Source organism: Hylobates moloch, unplaced genomic scaffold (genome assembly GCF_009828535.3).
Source record: "Hylobates moloch isolate HMO894 unplaced genomic scaffold, HMol_V3 SCAFFOLD_11, whole genome shotgun sequence".
NCBI classification, from domain to species: domain Eukaryota; kingdom Metazoa; phylum Chordata; class Mammalia; order Primates; family Hylobatidae; genus Hylobates; species Hylobates moloch.
Genome location: NW_026652286.1, coordinates 12,368,383 through 12,391,787, shown reverse-complemented (window position 1 = coordinate 12,391,787; position 23,405 = coordinate 12,368,383). Strand labels below are relative to the sequence as shown.

Here is a 23,405-nt window from a genome sequence, read left to right as displayed (position 1 = left end):
TTGCTCTTTCCAACACAATACATTGGTTCTTGAGAGTTCACGCCTCTGACTTTACAGTTGAAGAAGAACGCAGCATTGGTGAGTAGAAACATCTAGAAATGAGGCTGCCCAAATTTGAATCCCAGCTCCACCAGTTCCTAGGTGGCCTTGGGCGAGTCACTAAACTTCTTAGTTTTCTCGTGTGTGAAATGTGGGTAATAATAGTACTTCTCCATGGTTGTGATGAGTATACAAAACCGAATAAAAGGAAAATGGTTAGGGTGGGCATGGTGGTTCATGCATGTAACCCAAGCATTTTGGGAGGCTGAAGCTGGAGGATCTCTTGAGCCCAGGAGTTTGACACCAGCCTGGACAGCCTAGCAAGACCCCATCTTTAAAAAATATAAAAATTAGCTGGGCATACTGCCATGTGCCTGTAGTCCCAACTACTCAGGAGGCTGAGGTGAAAGAATCGCATGAGCCTGGGAGGTCGAGGCTGCAGTGAGTTGTGATCACACCACTGCACTCCAGCCTGGGTGACAGAGTGGGACCCTGTCTAAAAAAAATAAAAAAATAAAAAAAGGAAAGTGGCGAGCAGGATGCTCGGTAAGCGCTTAGTGTTACCGTGTTTAAGATCAACAATCATGCTCTGAGTCATATCAGTAGTCTATTCAGAACAGAGCTCTGCTTCCAATAGTGACACCAAAGGAAAGTTTAGGGGAGATACTGTTATACTCTGAAATCACTGAAAATGGTTGATGAATAACCTGTTTCAGATACTAATAGCAAACACCTTCACAGCACTTTCTATATACCAGACACAGTTCTAGGCTGTTCATCTATATCATCTCATTTAATCCTTACAACAACCCTATAGCATAGGGACAATTAACACCTCTATTTCTAGATGAGAAAACTGAGGTCCAGAGGGGTTAAATACTCACAAGTAGTAAGTAGCGGAGACAGGATTCAAATCCAAGTAGGCTGTTTCCAGAGTCAGAGAGCATTAACCATCATGCTGGTCTGGCTCTCAGGTATGTCATTCATCATTCTGAATGGCAACAACAGCAATAAACTTACATGGAGAGCTTGCTCTGAGCCAGAAACCATGCCAAGTGCTTTCTGTGTGTTTCTCTGTGTTCTTTCATTTAGTCCTCACAATTGCATTACTATCTTGCATTTTATATATGAAGAAACCAAGGCACAGAAAGATTAAGTACCTTAATCAAGGTTACACAGTAAGTGGCAGAGCTGGGACTCAGTCTGTGTGCATCAGAAGCCCATGTTCTCATTTACGACACACTCCCCAGACCACCTGTATTGAAACTACCTGGGATGCTTGTTTAAAAGTCTTATTCCTGGACCACAGTCCAGACATCTTCCCTCAGAATCTCTGGAGGTGGGAGCTAAGTCTCTGCCTTTCAAATAAGCATATTCCTTTGAGAATCACAGCCCTGTGATGCTGCTTTTACTATTTCCAGGAGAATGTGTTACCAAAAAGGCACCTTCCCTCCAGTCCATGTAAAGCTGTACTTTGCATTGGTTCTCCCTTCCCACTTGTCTAAAGATGAAAGATAATAATCCTGACTTCTTAGTGGCCTTGAAAGGGATTCTGATCTTCTGGGCTATACTCTGGACCCACATCCAAGGAATCTGCCCCTCCGTTATGCTGCTGGACAACCATGGACAAGACACCTTGCCACAGCATTTCTCCAAAGCCTCAAGAGGATGGAGGCACAGGGATGAGATTGTTGATGTCACTGCAGTTGAAAAAACACAATGAGCATAAAGGGTTTTTGAAGAAAAAAATGCATATTTGTCAGACATTACCATTATTCTTTGCAGAATAGAAAAAGACACAGATGGCAAGGGAACGAAGGAGGCGAGATGTAATGTCTCCTCCAGGGGCCCACACATACATGGCCTTTTCAAGCAGTCTGTTCAGGTTTATATCATGGCATTCTGGGCCCCACCCACTTGCTTTTACATTTCCTAGTCCCTTTTCTCTAATCCCTCTTCCATTTATCTTGCCCCCTGCTGCTTTACTTTAAAAACAGAAATTCTACATCCATACCCAAAGGGAACAAAACCTAAACCCTAGGAGCTTGGAGGAGCCCCCAGTTGCCATTATCCTCAACAACTGTGGTGCTGGAAATCCTTGAAGGACAGCTGCTTCTGGGTTATTTCAAATGCTGGAATATGAGCTGAATAGGTCTTATTTTTATTAGCACTCGTTACCAAAAGAAATAATTGAATAATGCATCTAAAAATATTTGGCGGCCAGGTGTGATGGCTCATGCCTGTAATCCTAGAGCTTTGGGAGGCCGAGGCGGGGAATGGCTTGAGGTCAGGAGTTTGAGACCAGCCTGGGCAACATAGCAAACCTACCCCCATACCACGCCCCCTGGGTTCTACAAAAAAAATTTAAAAATTAGCTGGGCGTGGTGGTACACAACTGTGGTCCCAGCTACTTAGGAGGCTGAGGTGGGAGGATCACGTGAGCCCAGGAGGTCAAGCCTGCAGTGAACCATGATTGTGCCACTGCACTTCAGCCTGGGTGACAGACCAAGATCCAGTCTCAAAAAGAAATAAATAAAACTTGGCAATACAATTCAGCAAATATTATATCAATCAAAACACTGGAATGACTACATTAAAAACAATGAAATATAAGCTATACCCTAAAAATCCAATCTCGTTTTCCCAAGACCCAAGAATTCTACAAACTATCCCACCTGTTCCCAGGCTTTCACACTTTAAAATCTTCTTTCTGAGTCAGAGTGCATTAGGACTACATCAGGGGTCTTGATCTGCCACTGTCTACCTCTTTGCCAAAAGCTTCCAGACTGTTACTGTCCTCCTATCCAGATTCCCCTATGTGAACTGTTACTGTCCTCCTATCCAGATTCCCCTATGCGAAGCAGAAGCCAGATTTTCTGTCTACCAAAGGCAGCTGGCCAACAACAGATGTCAAGTGTAGAAATATGTTGAGCCAGGGTGATGCATTTGTAATGGTATGTCCAATGGGTCCCGAAGCCCTGAGCTGACAGCAACTTCATGCAGGCTAGTCCTTGTTATAGTTACCTCCTCCAGCTCTGCAAGCTAGAACAAGATCAAGGGAAACTTCTTTTTGCCTGAGGATTTCTGGCTGGCTCTAAGCTTGAATCACAACAGGTGGATGGTCATGAGCAACGTCTCATCTGCAGACTTTTAAGGGGGCCTCAATGTTTGGGGTGGAACACCATTAGCCCAGAACCACCTGTTGTACAAGATATTATCCCTCACGTGCCTGCAAAAACCTGCCACCAGCCCTATTTCAAACACAGAGAAATGAAGCCATGGCATGTGAAAGGCATTTCTCCTAAGGCTGGAAGGTGGATGCATGTTAAAACCAAGGAGAGAGAGGAAGTGTCAACAGACAGATGTATGCCAAGTCTTTTGGGATTCTTTTTTTTTTTTTTTTCTCTGACAGAGTCACAGATGAATAGAATGGGACTTTGGCCTGAAAAAGGGAGCCTCAAGAGGATCATGTAAGTTTCATCAAACTATAGATGAAAACACCAAGTATCATTTCTTCTCAATTTCTTGTGAAACTTGTGTTAGTGAGAATAGTATGAGAAGGAAGGGAAGGAGTATATGACAACTTTAATTTCTCAAGTATTCCCATTTTGCCGGGCACTATGCTAAGTATGTTAAATGGATTATCTCATTTAATACCTGCAGTCAACCTATGATATAGACACAATTATCCTCAGTCTGCAGACTGGAAGGTGATAGGGCCACATCAGTGAGGGGAAGTAACTTGCTAAATAAAACCAGCCATAAATGACAGAGCCAGGATTCAAACCCTGATCAGTGTTTCAAACCACAATATTTTATACCCCATGCATGTGCACATACATACATATACACACACAAATATGCACCTCATATGCCTACTTTTATTATTCTGTGTGCATGCACATGTAAACTTACATCCACTCCAAGAAATCTGTATCAAAGATGAATTCGGTATATATTCAGTGGGGGGCTGAGAAGATCATAGTTTCCCAAAATCCACCTAGGCAAGATGTCCTTTAAAGGAGCAGCTGATTTCATTCCTCATCCATTGTCACTGCAGTCATCCTGTCTGAAACAAGTCCGGGCAGACAGAGGAGGCACACAATGCTAGGGCCAAGGGAAAAACCGTGTTGCGTGACAACAAGAACAATATTTAGCAAAGGCAGGAATAAAGTAGGTCCCACAAACAAGAAAAGGGGTCAATGAACAGCTCAAACCCGTGTGCTGTCTCTATGGGATATAGCCCCAGTGTAAACAGACAGACCACTGTCAGGTTGTGCAAATCAGGGTCACAGTGACTGGGCTCTACCAGAACTGACAAACACAAGAGTAATGTTGACCACAAATTGGACCACAATTCTTACTTTACATTGTAGTCAAATGTTTGGTAGTCGATGATGATCTAATAAAATATCAATCAGGTAGAAACAGTGACAATGCAGGGGGCAGCTCAAATAATCGCAGGGGATTAGAGAAGCCTCTGTGAGAGGAGGGGGAGGGGAAAAAAGAGGTGGGAGAGGGGAGTGATTAGACCCTAGACTCAATGTCCCAGGGATTAGAAGCATGCTCAAATATTCTCTGTAGACTGATGATAACTGTATCTGACATAATACATCTAGCTGAGAAGTCAAGTCACAGCTCTTCGCACTCCCCCAGACTGCCACATCATCAGGCGTACTAACAAATGAGATTCACACCTCAGTTTGCCAAATGATCCAAGACCACTCACATTACTACAAGCACCTGGAATACAAGAAATGAGTTTTCTCCATAGCCCAAATTGATTAGTGCTGGCAAGAACCTTTCTCGTAAGAACATGGATGTGCCATCATCTCATGGCCCTTTCAACATCTCAGCAAACGTTAAGTGATGAGGACATCAGACTTCCTACTCATATCTCAGCAAAAGTCTGAAGAGAAGCCCATGATTCTTAGACTTTCAAAGTCCCTTCTTACCCTTTCCTCTGTAATGGTGAGATATTCTTCCATGTTTTATGCCTTATGGGCAAGAGGTCAGAGTTTTCCAAACTGTATTCCATGAAGCACTAATTCCACTGGATGGTATAAGGTAAAAAGACAAAAAGAGGCTTTGTGGTCAAACAACTTTGTGAAATGTTTCATTATAAAAAGTGAATTATAGCTTTCTTTACTGCAGGACTCTGCAGAGTCTATAATCTCCAAATCCCCCAGACTTATTTCATCATAACATCCTGGATTCTGTTTACTTTTGCTGAATATCTCCCAGGATTAGCATTTCCTGAAACCCACTTTGGGAAATGCCAAGCTGAACCATAAGTTCTCTCAGTAGATTGCAAGTGCCTTCAGAAAAAGGACTTTGTTCTATTCATCTATTCATCTTGATATTCCCAACACCTATAACCATGCCTGGCACCTGATAGGGGCTTGATAAGGATTACTGAATAAATACATGAATATGGACATGGGAGCATGTGTGATTCCGAGTGTAAAGGCTATGTGTGACAAAGACCGATGTGAGAATCTTCTCTTGCTGTGACTTTTCAGAGTCTCTATTGTACAGAAAGAGGAATCCACTGGGTCCATGAATATTTTTGTTGACTGCAGTTTGTATCTCATTTCCATGAGGGCTTGAGATACTTACCCATTCTGTTCTACCAGTGCATTGGCCAGAGGATCAGGCTTGCCCAAAATGGAGGCTGAACACCATTGAGAAGCAGGCAGTTAACCCCCTGGGAGGCAAAAAGCCAGACCAAAAAGTGTTGTAACAAGGATTCCTTACCACCAGCCATGTCCTCACTTCTGCTTGTATCCAAGTAAGCAAAGGTAGGTTGAAAATTATAGGAGTAGATGATACCAGGTAGCAGCTAAGCCCAGGCAACTTGTCTTAGGATATTTCTCCACCATTCTTGTTAACTTCTAAGGAGGTATCCCATGGTGGATGCAAAAGTCTAAAGGGAAGCCCATGTTTCTTAGACTTTCAAATTCCCTTCTTCCCCGATCACCTCAAGTTGTTTGACCACGGAGCCTCTTTTTGTCTTTTTCCCTTATACCATCCAGTGGAATTATAAAGTAAATAGAAGTGCAACTGGATTTGAAAAACATTGATGCTTTAGTTTCTTGGAGTCATCAAACAATTCATTTGATTTCAAGCAAAACAACCCAACATCCCCTCTCCATCCAGTGGTTTTTCATTAAGCTAGCTGGAATTTTTTTAGCCCACCATAAATACAGTGCATGAGGACAATTGTTGTGTCAGTGCGTGAGGACAATTGTGTCTCCCCCGAGCTAAAGTTAGCTAAATGTGTTCCTCACTCTGTTCTGGCAGCAACAGCCTGGCTTTCCAATCATCAAGTCAACTGACCAGACTGCTACTTACAGGGATGCTTGCTGCCAAACCACTAACTCAACCCTCTGAGACAGCCAGAACCTCAGAGAAGGCAATGATAAAGACGCCCAGACTGCAGAAATAAAGGCATTTATCCAACACCAGAGACAGAAGAGTGACAGAAATAGTAGTCTTTATAGCTGCTCAGCCAAGGGGGCCACTTCCTTAAATAGCTGACATAAGATCCAGGACATTGGTGTCCGGTAGATAGTAGATCCTCATTCAAGGTTGAGATGGATTGGTTAAAACCCATCTTAGGATTAGAGGAAAGGAATTGAGTCTCCATCCCCTGCAATATTCATCAGCTATGTTTTGCCAAAAAAGAAGGGGGGAAAATGCTCCCCCTTGTTCATTCCGGGTCTGCTCCTCCCATCCCATGGCTTAAGAGTTTACATAGAACACATCCATAAAGGAGCAGACATACACAACGTCAGGGCCACACTGGAAATAAATGGTCTCATTCGCAATTCTGTTCCTCTGCAAACAGACATGTGATTTGGATGATAAAAATTTACCATGGGACAAAGAAATTCTCACCTCTCATGTCTACTGAGAGCAAGGTACATGACACCATGGACAGCTGTCCCAGAAACTCGTTGGACTTTCAGTCTGCCTGGCACCCCTGTTTCCTCTAGGGAACTGCTCCTCTTGGGTTCCATGTGGTGCTACTGGGGCTGCTGATGCCTCTGTCTTTTTACCTCCACAGAGGTGAGCACATGACTCGACGCAGGCCAATCTGGGCACTTGGGATGTTCCAGGGATAATCAGACACCCTTACTAACACCATGATTTTTTTTATCATTTGGCCAAAATACAGCCAGCAGATCTGCCACCGTTGGACCTACTGCTTACTGTGGTGGTGTTGTGTCACATTTCAGGGCATGCCTTATGGAGTCAGACTGGATTCAAAAACACAGATATCCAGCTATATGACCCAGGCAGGTACTAAAACCCTTTGCCTAAGTTCCTTTGTGTATGAAGTGGGGGCAAACAACAATAGTACTTACCTCCTAGGTTTGTGGTGAGGATTAAGTAAATATATATAAAGCATAGACGGGAGTGCCTAGTGTTTACCACAAACTCAATAAATTATTTGGATAGCCAAACTTGGGAGTCATTTCCTTAGGTATGCTAGGATGGAAGCCTCTTCAAAGGTGTTTCCACCGTTGATGATTCTATCATCAAGGGTAAAGATGCCTTGATATGCAACCCCTCCTTACTCCACTCTCAACCCACATGGGCTCTGAGTCTGTCTCACAGGCAATTGCAATCAAGAAAAAGGGGTCGAGTTGAGTAGGGGGTAGCAGTCACACTGATTCAGAGATTAATATCTCCAGCCAACTCCAATTCTCTGCCTTCCTTGAGCAGTTCTGTTTACAGGTATGAGATCTGGTGTGTCCTGAATTTTTTACTTCTTTCTCTTCATTTTAATCTAAAGCTCTCGCCCAGGTGTTGAGATGACTGACAAACAGAATTCCTTAAACATAGACCAGGCTTGGAATCTAATAGAGTTTCTGCCACTGATCTGGTAGCTTTCAGTTTTCCAGCTGCCCTCTGTATTCTCTGCCCTGGAATTCAGGAACTGGAAAATGTAAACATTGCATTTCCCTCCCTTTAAAATAAGAGGGGAGGGAGGCTGGGCTCTTGTGACTTTCAAATATCCACAAAGTGAGGATGACAGCTCCTCCTCCATGAGGGGGGAATGGGGCACAACATTCCCTCATTTATCATGGAAATGGCACTTTTCCCAATTTGCTTACACCCCAAATCAACTGCAGCTTCTAGAGCTGGTCTCACGGGAGGCAGGTAGAGAAGTTTTCTTTTGCATCAGGATTGGCCACCCCAGTGGGGCAGATGGAAATAATTTTCAGACTTAAGACCTGTCATTAGGTCCCAGGCACCATTATCTTGGCCATTTCTGTCTAGCCAGTATAGCCCAGATGTGGATAAGATTAAGTCAAATCCATTGTCCATGCCAGTGGCATTCTAAAGCCCTCCCCAAGACTTCTGCATATTCCTGAGGGACTTTCACGCTCTAGGTCACCTCTGCTTCTGGGCTCCCATGTCTAAGGTGCTTTGTTCACAGGTTATTGACCCAGATATAACACCGAGCCCTGTCTTCAGTTTCCACCAAAAGCTCATGCTCTAGGGCATTCATGAAAGTAAAACATTTTACTAAAGAGTTGGAGGTCACACAGAGAGGTAAGATTATGTTCCATGAAATATACAGATTAAAACATGTTGGACACTGATAAAAGTCTGATGTACCAGATGCTCTGAAAAATCCTGTTGGCCAATTAGTCCTCAGCAGCTTAACTCCCTTTTTTCCCTCCATTCACCATCCAGCCTTCCACCTTCTCCCTCTCATTCCCCCTTCCTGTCCCATCCCTCTCAGAAATGGAGGTCAAAACTTCAAATGCTAGTAAAGATTAGCAGGTATCAAACATATGGGTTGAGAGGTGGAGTGTCAGACCCTAGAGAGGATCCAGCCTACCTCAAGACATTCAGGTTCAAAACACTCTGAAGCAGTTGCGTCCTACTAAATAAATTCTGCAGGCCTTTCGGCTCCAAAGGCTGCCAGTTTGTGGTCTATCAGCACAGTCTCCCTCTTTGCCACAACCAGCCAAGAAGCAGCAACAATGCCACTAAAACAGGAGCTAGCCAGGGCTCTCTTTCCCCTGCTTCATGTGCATCCTGAAACCTTAACAAAGTTAGATGTCCATCAGCATAATCAGTCCATATGCTGGATGTGTGAATATACGTCCACCAGGTAACAGAGGAACTTGGGTTCAGAAACTAGACAGCCTGAGCTCACCCTGGGCTCCACTAATCTGCCAGTGTAGTTGTTTATTTATTTACTGTGGAAAAATATATATAACAAAAAATTGCGTTTCAAATAGTTTTTTGTTTGATTGGTTTTTTTTTGTTTTTTTTTTTTTTGGAGACAGAGTCTCACTCTGTCACCCACGCTGGAGTGCAGTGGCGTGATCTTGGCTCCCTTCAAGCTCCATCTCCCAGGTTCACACCATTCTCCTGCCTCAGCCTCGCGAGTAGCTGAGACTACAGGCAGCTGCCACCATGCCCAGCTAATTTTTTTGTATTTTTAGTAGAGACAGGGTTTCACCGTGTTAGCCAGGATGGTCTCGATCTCCTGACCTCGTGATATGCCCGCCCTGGCCTCCCAAAGTGCTGGGATTATAGGCGTGAGCCACCACGCCTGCCTCAAATCGTTTTTAAGTGCATGGTTCAGTGGCATAAATACATTCATACTATTGTGCAACCATCACCACCATCTACCTCCAGAACTTTTTGCTATTCCACATTGAAACTCTGTACCCATCAAATAATAACTCCCATTCCATCTTCTCCTGGGCCCTGGCAATTACCATCCTACTTTCTGTCTACATGAATTTGACTATTCTAAGTACCTCATATAAGTGTCATCACAGAACATTTGTTGTTTTGTGTCTGGCTTCTTTCACTTAGCATAAGGTCTTAAGGTTCATCTGTGTTATAGCATGTATCAGAATATCCTTTATTTTTAAGGCTGAATAATATTCCATCGTAGGCGTATACTGCATCTTGTTTATCAATGGACGTTTGGGTTGTTTCCACCTTTTGGCTATTGGGAATAATGCTGCCATGAACATTGATGTAAACATATCTAATCAAGTCCCTGCTTTCAATTCTTTTGTGTATACACCCAGAAATTGAATTGCTAAATCAAATGGTCATTCTATGTTCAATTTTTGGGGGAACCATACCTGTATATCCTTAAACCTCTATGTACCATAGAACCTCTCTGAACCTCATCTGTAAAACAGGGATAATAATAGCAATGCCATTTCAGGGTGGTCTGAGAATTAATGCACATAAAGCCTCTGGCTCGAAGACTGGACACATTAATAAATGTTCACTAAGTGTTTGCTTGATGTTTAATCTCTTCGTCCTCGGAATTGAGGGACTCATACTAAAATAATCTCTAAAGTCACTCTCAGCTCCTAAACTCCATGATCCCATCATTAAATTATTTTCCTTTTGGGGATGCCAGGAGCTCTCAGAGTATATATTAGGGGAACACCCTCTTCATGATCCCCGCAAAAATCCACCCCTGCCAAGAAGGCCCAATTTTCCTGGCTTTCTCCTAGGAATTTGCCAACACATCCCAGTGTAATCTAACATCTGATTTTTCTTGCCACTCCTTCTCCCTTGCTTTCTTTCCATGTTTCCTTTCTCAGCTGGCTTTTCCTGCCCACTGAATATCTGCACTTCAAATTATCTTCCCTGGTTGCATTTATGTTCATTCCCCACAAGTTAATGTCTGTTGGAAGCAACACTTGTGAAGTTCTCCAGATTAAGTTTTCATTCCCAAGAGTCCCATATTTTAAATGAGGTTTTCCTCCTCGGCAGAATCACACTGGCAGAGCTACTGCAATTTGGTGAAGTCAGTGGAGTTGGGTTTCTCCCCTCATTCTGTTTATGTTGGGTTATCACTTGGCCTCATGTTTGGATTCTCATCCTCCCAACATGTGTCACATGCCAGTGAGCAACAACACTCTCCGGTACCATCCCAGTGGATGTTTACAATTCAGCAAATACTCTTTTTAGAAAAGTTAATTAGAGGAAATACGTTTCCAAGCTTTTCTTGGCTGGGCCAGATTCAGCATCCCAGCAGGGAGTGGACTCCCTTCACTCCTTGAGGAAATATTTTCCTTCTCCACGCTATTCCTCCGTCTTCCCTCGAAATGTGAGTAAAACGTTCAACAACTAAAACATCCTTGCTAAACACATGAAGCTGCTCTCTGGTTCAGGCAGTAGTTTAGCTACCAACAAACTGCGCATCCTCCCTGAAGCTTTTTCACAGTCAAAGGTAAAAGAGGTTCTCGGGTCAGAAATAAATGGATTTTTCAGATTCTGGGCTAGGAAAAAGAGGCAGCTCAGGTTTTTTGATTTCTTTTTTTTAATAAACTCTTACGGCTTTGAAGCGCCTCACCTGCCATGTAATAAAACAGGAAGCAGGAGAACACTGATGTAACCCTGAGGAATCGAATCCACTGAGCCCTGGCACTCTGAGAAGAACCAGGTCCTCTGAAGCTGGTCCACCGACACCATGCCCAAAGGCGAAGATGAAGTCGGGAGGTGTCTTAATGCAAAGTCACCCACTTACCCCTAGGCAAATGTTTAGGTTTATGGATTGTCAGTCCTTATGAAGGGCTCCTTCTTCCTTTATTATTGTCTTTGGGCCGCTCCAGACACCATGGAGGCAAAATGCAAATGAAACACTCACCATCTTTATTGTAAATCATTAAGGAAGCTCCCACCTGGGCAGGCAGGCTCTAGGTAGATGGAAAGTATTGACCAAAATGAAGGGCAGGGGGGGTTGTTTATCTCAGCTTTTCGTTGATCATGAAGGGATGTGCTTATGGCTGAGTTTCCCTTCTACACATGTTATTGCATTTAGCATCCTCCCCACCGACCTGGCCTGTTTCATTCTCAGGCACTTGCCAGCTACTTGCAGCGGCAGAGCACCCAGCTCTCAGATAGAGTTCAGGTGACAGGTAACCAGCACAGAAGGGAAGCAGCGAAGGCTCACACATAACCTGCCCCTATTCAGAGCTGCCCCATTTGGTCATTTCTGTACATCTCAGGCTGCCCTCACCTCAAGAGGTCTCAACTTTACCCCTTGGGCCATAGAAGGACAGATGTTCCTATGACGTTCCCACTTCCCTGCCTGCCAGCAAGCAGGCTGTTACAAGACAAGCCTGCCATGTCCTCGCTTCTGCCCTTAGCTGGATCTCCATGTCACGTCCCAGCCTCATGTGTCCCCAGAAGCCCATTTGACCTGGGGATTGTGGCTTAGAAAATGACATATGAAAACCAAAGAAGCCAGAGCTCTTTCAAAACAAACTCTGTGCATCCCAGAAACAATCTGCACTTTTAACCTTGGCTTTTTCTTCTTTCTCACTCTCATCAGAAAGGAAGTGTGTCTATATATGCTGAGTGAGTCAATCTCCTGTGCTTGGATCTACTCGGAAGGGGTATGGCTGTAGGAGTTCGTGAAGCAAGATTCACCAGAACACCAAGCAAGCCCTGCTCTTTATCCCTTTCTCTCTTTCCCTCTCTTCTTTCTTTCCTGCTCACCTCTGAGGGAGCCCTTTCCAAGAGAAACTTCGCTTTTGCAAGTCAGAGCGGGTAACTCAGAATTGATTCCCTAAGGCAATTTGGTACTTTTAAAATGATACAAAGAGCAAATAAAATAGGAGCTGGTCCGCTTTCCTGAGACAGTACAGCCCCACGATGTGGGATGACAAAACCACGTCACAGTCTTAGGGAGGGCCACAGGAGCTCCAGCACCACCAGCCAAGTCCCCAAGATTATCACTGGAAAAGCCCTCCCCCAAAATCCTCACCCCAAACACACACACCCCACCACCTGAGACTCCCAGTCCTGCTCCCAGGCAGTCCCCAGGAGGAAAATGCTCCCTCCTAGGGTGTCCTCCTAGGGTGTCCCGGACGGGACGCTACTCACAGTACCTCTTGGCAAGGACGAGATGAGAAGGAGCTGAAGAAAAGTGAGCCCCAACTGCGTCCAGCAACCCAGCTCCATCCTTGCTGCCGCTGGTGCCCGAGCGTCTGCTGGGGAGGGAGAGGAGGGACCGAGGGAGGTCGGGGCAGGCGGCTTTTACAGGGACCTCCCCGAGCCCCAGCTGAGCGGGAGCTCGGGTTTCAGCTCGCCAGGCTTTCCCATCCTCATCTGAGGGGAACCACCTTCAGCCAGAGCGACGTCAGCCCAAACCTCTCCTCTCTGCTGCCTTAACCCTTGCGGGGCCCCGGGGGGTGTGGCCACGCCTGGAGACCCGGGTACAGCGGCTGCAAAGGAAGCTGCGGGGCAGGGAGGCCAGCCCAGGTACAGGTGGGGTCCCAGTGTTGGGTGCTGGAAGGAAGGGCCGTAGGACCCTGGGCGGGAGCAGAGGTACCCAGGGCTGCGGGGCGCTCAGGTGAGGCCGGGAGATCTTCTCAAGGGAGGCTGAGAAGGGAGCTGGCTTTGCCCTCTCTGACTGCAAAGCCTGGCCTGAGGAGAAGGAGGAGTTGGTGATGGGAGGAGGAAGGCAGCCTTCCCCCACTCCGCACCGAGCACTCCTCGTTTATCTCCTTTCCTCTCCGTTTGCTCCAGGTGATCACAGTTTGGAAAGCTTATCTTCTGCAACTATAGGCTACTGGGAAAAGTTTTCCTCTCCCTATGATCCCCATCATGGTGAATTCAGCAACATAAACAGCTCCTGAGCTAGTGGAAAAAGTTTTCCTCTTCCTGTGATCCCCATGATGGTGAATTCAGCAACATAAACAGCTCCTGCGCACAGGCCAGGCAGGGATGGAGAAGAACAAAGAACCCTCACTGCCTCCACCGAGAGGGCTCAGTTTAGGTACAAGATAGCAAGTGACATCTCGAAGTGAGGAAGAAGGATGTTTTATAAGATAATAGGTGACTTTTTTAATAAACTTCTCCGTGCCAGGTGTCATGTACCTTACATGTATTAACTCAGTTATTCCTCACAATAAACCTAGCCTCTGTATTTTACAATTAGAGAAACGGAACCACTGAGGATTCAATAACTCATCCAAGGCCACACAGTTAGTGACGAGCAGAGCCAGAGTTTGAACCCGGGCAGCTTAGGCCCACAGGCTGTAGTCTTAGCCACTAGGCTACAGAGCTTCTTAGAATGCTACATATGCAGAATTATATTTCACCATTTGATATGGCTTGGCTGTGTCCCCACCCAAATCTCATCTTGAATTGTGGTTCCCATAAACCCCATATGTCATGGGAAGGACCAGGTGGAGATAATTGAATCATGGGGACAGTTACCCCCATAAAAGTTTTGATTTTGTTCTCTAGATGTTGGCGGGCCCTGGTGGTTTACGAGTAGGGTGTGCTGAGCTCAAAGCAAAGTCTCAGGAAGAGAAGTCACTCTGGACTATTGATGAAGTCCTGGAGTAAGGATTAAGAAATGGAAGTGGAAGGGAAAAGATAAGGGGAGAAACCTGAGGAAGGTAGAATCTGTAAAGCTCAGGACAGATCAGAAGGTCAGGAGCCCTGACACAGGTGCTCTACTAGAAAGAATTTCTGAACTCCAACCCTGCTTCTGGGGGCCTATTGCAGTGAAGTGACTGGAAGCAAGAACTCAGCAGGCCTGTGTTCTAATTGTTGATTCACCACTTTCTGGCTGTGTGACCTTAAGCAAGTTAAGTAACTCTCTGAAACTCAGTCTTCTCATCTGTAAAATGGAAATAATAATCAAACCTACTTTGTAGATCACTGGAAGAATTTAATAAGTTTATGCATGTAAGGCCCATAGCACAGAGCCTACCACATACTAAGTGCACAATAAATATTAACCATTATCTCTATTATCTGTCCTGAGACTGCCCCCAAGAACATCCCATGGTATGAGTCTTGTTCCTACACTCAACTTCCATATCGAGGTGAAATCAGTTTAAAATAAGCACCAAGAGTAGCCTTAAACAGGCTCAGAATACCAGAGGGCAGCATATACCTAAGAGGTAGAGAGCAGAGGTTAGAAGAAGGGAGGTTCACCTTGTTGCTGGTCAACCAGTCCTGGTCCTTTGGTGATGGGAGTGGGAAGAAGATGACTTAGTTCCCAAATAACTGTAGGCATAAGAGCCTCTCAGGAGTGTGTTTCAACTCCAGCTGACAGCACCACTTCCTTTTTCTTTTCATCTTCCCTCTCCCCACCTCCCACCTCCCACCCCCCACCACAAACACCTCCCTGAGTCAATACCAAGCAGCCTCATCCCTACATGAATTGCATCCCCCTGACAGGATGGGGCTCTAGGTGATGAACCTGAAAGGTAGCAGTATATACCACCCCCAAATATGCCCCTTTGGCATAAGGATTATTTTGAGCTGAAAGCAGTTAAGAAGAAGTAGACACAAGAATAGGTCTCTGTTCTCCCCCCATTTTCCTAAAAGGAGAACTTGAATTTATAAAAGTGTAGTGTCTTCACCTCCCCTCTCTACCAGGACGGACAGAAGTTAATCATTGGAGATAACCCTAGACCCTTATCAGCCCAGAGGAATCTTATCAAAACTTACTAACTAGTCTTATCTCCCATTAGTACCCCCATTTATTTATCTTCCCATAATTTGCTACCCCTAGAAGCTCAAAGGCCTTTTTGTTTGTCTTGCCACTTCTCTGAAAATTTATTGTTCTTTTTAAAAATGCAATATAAACCCAAATTCTAACCATCCCTTTGAGTTACTCCTCACTAGGTACTTCAATGTGTAAGCACCATGCACAAGTTAATAAACTTTTGTTTGTTTTTCTCTTGTTAATCTGTTTTTTCTTTTTTTTTTGTCATTCTAATTTACAGGGACCCAGCCAAGGAATCTAAGATGGGTAGTGAAGAAAGATTATTTTTCCTTCCCAACAAAACCTGTTTGGCTACTTACTAAGGAAGTCGCTGGTACCAGGTCTTTACTTCTCTAGGTTAAGGGGTCTGAAAACAGAGGCCCTTATTCTGTTTCTGGAATCCCCTTCAAGAGTTGATTTGCTAGTTTGTTGTCACTAATTTGGGTTTGTAAATTTCCTAGAGCTGAGGACCTGGAAAGAAACTCTCAAAAAGATGCTCTGCAAAGGTGAAGGATGTATTTTTCTGGAGAAATCAAAGCAGTAATCAGATATTACTTTGTTGAACTGCACAATAATCCCAGGGCTGGAAGAGAAAGAGGAGAACTGTTATTATGATACAGAAAAGTCAGTAGTTTACCGAGGATATTCAGCCCTACACAAATTTCTATTTTCCTACACAAGTTTACCTTTCGCTGTCCCCATTATGGTCAACTGCATTTTTCATATTAATAGAGTTTAGTATTGTTTTAAATCAAGGGTTCTTAATCTGGAAGCTCCTGGTTGAGATGGGGTTTTTTGAGGGACTTTGAATCTTCCAAAATCATATGCAAATTTTTGCATGCAGGTTTTTGAATAAGAAGGAGCCATAGCCTTCTCATTTGCAAACTCCCAACTTTTTTAGAATCACTAATCTTCATCAGTTAAAATTGAAAAATGGACCAAATATTTCTCAGATTTGGGGAAAGTGATTTTGTGAATATATACAATCATTGAGTCTGGGCTATAAACTGCACAGTGGACATTTGGAGGGCCCTCTCACCTCCTCCTCACTTTTAAAAAAATATTTCTGACTTAAGAGCACTTGCTTAAGTCAGAAATATTGACCATACTGACTAATGTTGAATGCAGATGGACCACTCACTACCTGTGTACTCCTGGGCATGTTATTTCACCTATGATGGCCTTGGTTTCCTCATCTGTTAAGTCTGAAGAATAGTACCTGTCGCCATAGGGCTAGAGTAAAGAGCTCAAAACAGTGCCTAAAATAAACTAAGATATCAGTAAATGTTAACTGTTTCTATGATGCTTATCTCCCCCTCTGCCCTCACCTCCTACCACTGCTTGCTTCAGAGGAGAATAAATCACAAGAAAGGCTGTGTATGAAAAAGACAAAGTGGCATGCTGGGAGGTAGGGCATGATACCTGGAATTAAGAATTATCTACTAATAGTCAGCATCAGGAATAAAAAATTGGCTGTAATAGATATCAGGCCACCCGTTTAATTACAAGTCATAATACCCACTAATCTTCACATGAAAGGATGAGGCACTCTTACAATACCTGTACCTTTTTCAGTGCCACCAGGGAGGCTGGTTGCATGTCAATCCACAGGGAGAAACAGCAGAGGAGACTGTCTTTGTGAATTCTTACAGTTCCCTCTATCTCCCAGCTATCACTTCTGCAGATCAGCAGCTAAGCATCAACCACACACTGGGAAAGCCAGAGGAAACAGGGCAGAGGTGGAACTGGTCTGCAAACCTATAAGAGGCATCCCAGACTTCTGGTAATTAAGTTTGGTTTCCATCAGCCGTGCAAAACACCAAGTTCAAGTCAGCCAAGGCCAGAGATGGAGAAGGGCAGGACTGTGGAAAAGACAAATGGCCCTTCCACTGGATCCTGCTATAACTGGCCCCTTCATGGAAGTCTCCAGCCCTAATGAATCCCGGCTGTTCACCTACACAATGAGCAATCATATTCTGCCTCAGGTCTGGCTCAGCTCCACTCCCTTCCACTGGGAGCCAGCAAGGGGGTAGGTACAACTGTGGTTCTTTCTCAGGCCACATTCTTCTGGCTCTATGTCATTGTTCACACAAATTGCTGAAAGCCGGCAAGCTTTTCTCCTTCATAGTTAATATGCTCCTGAATCACTTGGGGAAACCTGTTCTTGACTCCCATATGTATATTTATAAACTTCAATTTTTAAAAAAGTTGTCTGCTATGAAACTCAACTGCAAAGCTTTACAAAGACCACTGGCAAAAACGCTGACCACAGTCCAAGTGGCTAACTCAAAAACAGTTGAGTCATTTGGGTAGGGAAGAAAACAACAAATAGAATAATTCCAAGAGAAGGTAATGGAGTACAGTGGCACCCAAAAAAGTCACTGTGGTGAAAAGATCCCCATATGGATCAAGGCTCTACTATGTATGAACCTGGGCAAGTCCATCAGTCCCTCTGAGCTTCAGTGTCCTCATCTGTAAAAACGGGGCAATAGCTACCTCTGAATTTTGGTGAGAAGACTACAATGATGCTGTTATACATAATAGGAGCTCAATCAATGTGTACGATTTTTTAATATTATAACTACTGTAACTATCTATCTATCTTTGAGCACCTCATCTTGGAGTTTTTAAAAATAGGATGGAGAGAAGTGGCTTGAACTGAGAGGCACTGAGGAGGTTAGAAGGATGAGATTTGTGACTGATGATATGTGGAGGATAGCAGTGAGAGAGCAGTCAAAGATGATTCCCAGTTTAATGACCATGTGGTGGTGGCTGGTGCGTGGTGGTGTGCTGGAGGAGCCCCTTTGTTCTCTCTCTCTCTCAGATTACTCTGTCTGGGAGAATCTGGGAACAACCCTGTGGAGAGTCTTACATGGAGAGGAAGTGAAGCCTCTTGACAGTAGTCACATGAATGAGCTTGAGAACATATCCCCTATTCCTTCAAATGACTGCAGCCCCAGCCAGCAACTTGGCTGCAACCTCATGAGAGACTCCTAGCCAGAACCACCCAGCTAAGCTGCTCCCAGATTCCTGACACTCAGAAACTGGGCAAGATAATGCAATTTATTGTTTTAAGCAACTAAATGTGTTAGTTCATTCAGGCTGCTGAACAAAATACCATAAACTGGGTGGCTTATAAACAACAGAAATGTATTTCTCTCAGTCCTCGAGGCTGGGAATTCCAAGGTCAAAGTCCCAGGAGATTTGTTGTCTGGTGAGGTCTCACTTTCTGGTTCATAGATGATGTGGTTCACAGCTGAGTCCTCACATGGTGGAAGGGAAGAGCCCTGATCTCTTCAGTCACCACTATGGTCTGAATGTTTGTGTATCCTAAACATATATTGAAAGCTAATCCCAAATGTGGTGGTATTAAGAGGTGGGAACTTGAGGGTGTGACTAGGTCATGAGGGCAGAGCCTTCATGAAGGAGATTAGTATTCTTATAAAAGAGGCCTGAGGGAGATTGTTTGCTCTTTCTGCAAAGTTAGGACACAGCAAGAAGGCATCATCTAAGAAGCAGAGAGTGAGCCCTCACCAGACACTGAGTCTGCTGACAACATGGGCTTGGACTTCTTAGCCTCCAGAACTGTGAGCAATAAATTTATATTGTCTATAAATTCTCCAGTCTATTGTATTTTTCTCATAGCAGCCTGATTGTACTAGGACAGCCCCTTACGCATCTACCAATCCAATTCATGAGGGCTCCACCCTCATGACTTAACCATCACCCAAAGGCTGCACCTCCAAACATTGTAACAATGGGGATTAGTGTTAAATATATAAATTGGGGGAAATCATAAACAATCAGACCATACACACAGAAATAAAATACAAATACAAAAGTTTTCTGGATTGGGCAACATGGGGTAAAGGAGAAACTAAAACTGTCTATATGTCAGTAAACATGCAGCCAAATGAAAACTGCCAGCCCAGCCACATTTAATATAGATATTGTTGAGCCTAAGGACTCAAAAATGAGAAATGTTTAAATAGAGTTAGATTATCGCAGTTAGGAGGCTTCCATGTACATAACAACAAACCAAACTCATGGGGCTTAAATAACAAGGAATTTTATTATCTCATGTAACAATAAGCCCACAGCTAGAATGGCTCCAGAGTTGTTTAATCCTGTGGCTCAACAACAGTGTAAAATACCCAGGACCAAATTACCGAAAGATATCTACAGCATGCAAGCATTTATAAAATATCTCAGAACATACAAAAAATAGCATACATTATTTATAAATATAAGCACATATCATTAAACTACTAAAACATATAAAGAAATGCCATTTCTTTCTTTAAGATAGCAGTTACCACTGAGAAGGAAGGGCAGAGCAAAATATGGGGTATGAAATTTTTAGCGAAAATTTAAAAGAAGCACAGGCAAAATTTGAAATAATTGAAGCAAAATGTTAACATCTGTTTCATCTTTGAGATGAGTACATAGGTATCTGTTATTACCTAAGCTTTTTTTATATGCTTGGATTGTTTATAATTACATATAAATTTTATAGCGCTATAAAGATGATATAAGGGGGGAACACGTAGGAAACTATTTTCAGACGGATAAAGAAAACAAGCATTTATCGACTTATTTCAGAAACGATTTTGAGTGTCTGCTCTATGCCAGGCACTATTCTAGGCAGTGGGGATAACATGGTGAGCAAGATGAATGATTCCCATTTTCATGGAGTTCATGTACTGCCAGACAAAAATATGCAATAAAGAAAGAAAACCAGATGATGATAGTGTTAGAAATGAAACAGGAGAATATGCTAGAAAGTGACTATTTTGTGGAATCAGGGCAGGCCTCTATGAGAAGGTGACATTTAAACTGAAAACTGAAGTTAACAAAAAAAAAGAAAGCCTTCCAGGGGAGCCTCTGAGGAAGGACATTCTAGGCAGAGGGAACAGCTAATGCAAAAGACCTGAGCTGGGAGTGGGCTTAGTGTTCTTGCAGAGCACAAAGAAGGCCAGAGTAGCTGGAACCGAAGTACATCATCAACTCTTTAAACAAAAGAGAATATGAAAAGGGCCTGGAGAAAATGGGAGGATCAAGTGAGGCTTCATATGAGTGTAACTTTATTGTTTGAGTGTTAAAGAATCCTTTGAGAATTCAATAAAAAGGTATAGATTCTAGAAAAATATACATGCATTCTGATATTTGCTTACGGTTTCAGGATATGTGGGGACCCTCTCAAGCCTATCCAAAATGACCTAACTCCCACATTTGAGCCAAGGCCACATTCTTCCTAGGCAGCCCCCAGTCAATGAGGGTCCAGGGGAAAAGCCTCTGAAACTGCCATCCTCTCCCTAAGATAGTGAATCAAAGACAATATCACATTCAAAGGGTATAGTTGGAGATTGTTGTCACCCCTAAACATCTTAATGATGCAGCGATGATGATCTCTTTCATATATCCCTATCTCAGCTTAATTCACCAGTCTAGTCCCTGCCAAATGTAGAATAGTTGTAGATTACCACATGTTCAACCAAGTAGTAGATCCAATCATGGCTGCCTTATCACGCATGGTCTCATTTCTAGAGAAGATCTATGTCAACTCAGGTGTGTGATATGCAGCCAATGAGTTATTTTCTATTACAATCAGAGAAGAGAATCAGAAACAATTTTGTTCATGTGCAATGGACAATAATATGCACGCATGGTACTGTCCCAAGTGTATGTTAACTCTCCTGCAGTCATCACAATATAGTCAGAAACAATCTGGAGTATCTGGACATCTTGCAGGATAACACATTGACCCATTACATCAGTAACAGAGCAGGGACAGTAAAAGGTGGCTAGCACACTGGAGGCCTTGGTGAAACAACTCACTTCAGATGGTAGGAGATAAACTCTATGTAGATGCATGAACATGATACATTGGTAAAATTATTAGGGATCCAGTGATTAGGGGAATGCTGAGAGATGCTGTTCAAAGTAAAGGATAAATTGCTGCATCTTGCATCCTCTATTACAAAGAATGAAGTACAATGTCTGACATTGGTTTCCTCCAGAACCCTTCTTTGGGTTGGGTTCTGGAGACAATACATTTCACACCTCTCAATGCCACTTCAACCCAGGAGACCTAAAAGGTAGCTGACTGCGTGGGGCCTGGAGCAAGAAAGGGATCTATGGTCAGTCCCGGCTGTAATGCAACTAGCTTGGCCACATGGAACATATGACCTGGCAGAAGATTTTGTGTTGGAGATGTCAATGGGGGGTAAAAGTGTATTATGGATCTTACACAAGCCCCAGTGGGAGAATCAACTTAAGCCCCTGATGTTCTGGACCAAGGTCATGCCATCTGCAGCAGAGAATTCTATGCTTTTTGAAGAGCGAATACTGGAATGTTCCTAGACCCCAGTGGACATAGAACACTTGACTCTGGGGTATCAAGTGACCACAGGTATGAAATTCTCCATCATGAGCTGAGTTCTATCAGACCCTCCAAGTCCTAAAGTTATACAAGCCCATAGCAATCCATCTTAAGATGGAAATGGTCCATCCAGAATCAAGCCCAAGCAGGATCAGAGGGAAAAATCAAGCTTCATGAGTGGAAACTCCAGACCCACATGCCATCCTCCATGGCTGTCCAGTGCCCCTCTCTCAGCTTGCACTGTGGCCATATGGTTAGTGGAATTCCCAGCACAACTACCTGAAGGAGGGAACCCCAAGCTTGGTTTACAGGTGAGAGATCTTGGTAGTTGAGTGCAAGCTGAAGGTGGGTGGTAAGTACATTGCAGCCACTTTCAAGAGTAGCTTTGAAAGACAGTGCTGAGAAAAGACTTTCCAATGGGTGGAGCTTTGAGTAGTGTAGCTTGTCATCTGCTTTGTGTGGAAGGAGAAGTGGTCTGAGGTGAGAATATGTTTGTAGACTCATGGGCTGGGGTGAATGGCTTTGCTGGCTGATCAGAAGCCTGAAGTGAAATGGACTGAATAGTTGGAGGCAAGAAAGTCTATAGTACAGGCACGTGGATGGGCATATGGGAGTGGGTATAGTGACAGTGGTCAACAAGAAAGCCTCCACCATGGAAGAGGCATTGAGCAACCCAGCAGACAAAATGGCTCATCCAGTTGAAATTAGCCAGTGTTTGTCATCAGCCACCCAGGCCTGGCATGATGGGCACATAAACAGAATGGCCATAATAGCACAGATGGAGGTGTTGCACAGGCCACAACAGCCTAGGCTGTAGCTTATCAAGGCCAATCTAACTACTGCAACCCCTGCATATTCAACCTCCCAATGCTGCTCCCCTGTGAAGGCACTATTCTGACCTACCAGGAATGGGACAGGGACTGGAGGTTTTGCATTCCTAACAAGGTCCCAAACAATCCCAAAAAGGCTGGTCTGTGTACTAGTTTGAGGAGTGAGGACTTAAAGAAGCAGAAGTTACCTCCTCTGATGTCACAGGCTGGAAAATTGACAGAGGAGAAAAAGCTCTTTCAATAGTCTGTAAAGGAGAGTAATGAAGATTTTTAGCAGGGAACACTTTTTCCTTTAAGCAGAAGCAGCAGCCCTTGACACCTGGCATCTATGGACTAGGGAGAATTTTCCAGGCATGCTCCCTAGGAATTAAATAGTTACTCTTTGCTAAGCGGCTTAGAGGTGAGCAGCATGAATTGTGTTGCATCTAAAGGGATTTAGGATTTGTAACAAAGTCTTCTCTTTCCCCTCTGCCCTGCTGGCTTGACCATGGGCCTTAAACTTTGCATCTTGAGTTTCCACGAGCTGCAACAGCATCGTTATCTGAGGAAGTATGCTACTCTCCGAAGGGGGGGCCCCCATAAATCCAAGCCCACACATGCTTCCCTTGGGCTCTGCAAACCTGCTTTACCCTTTCCCCTT

The 23,405-nt window shown here is 44.0% G+C and overlaps 1 protein-coding gene across 4 annotated transcripts in view; it reads right to left on the bottom strand.

Moving 5' to 3' along the window:
• The window catches only part of PAMR1 (peptidase domain containing associated with muscle regeneration 1), a 191,550-nt gene that overhangs the window by 83,110 nt on the left and 85,035 nt on the right, over positions 1–23,405 (bottom strand). For 2 of the 4 annotated variants that reach the window (XM_032166264.2, XM_032166265.2), the window contains exon 1: positions 12,936–13,178. The exons of 1 other annotated variant lie outside the window; for it this stretch is intronic. In XM_032166264.2, coding sequence (XP_032022155.1) covers positions 12,936–13,008 — 73 coding nt within the window. In that variant the 5' untranslated portion in view covers positions 13,009–13,178. Of the gene's footprint in view, positions 1–923; positions 997–12,935; positions 13,179–23,405 lie in introns of those variants that run through there. One more of the 4 variants, XM_032166266.2, reaches the window with a different exon arrangement.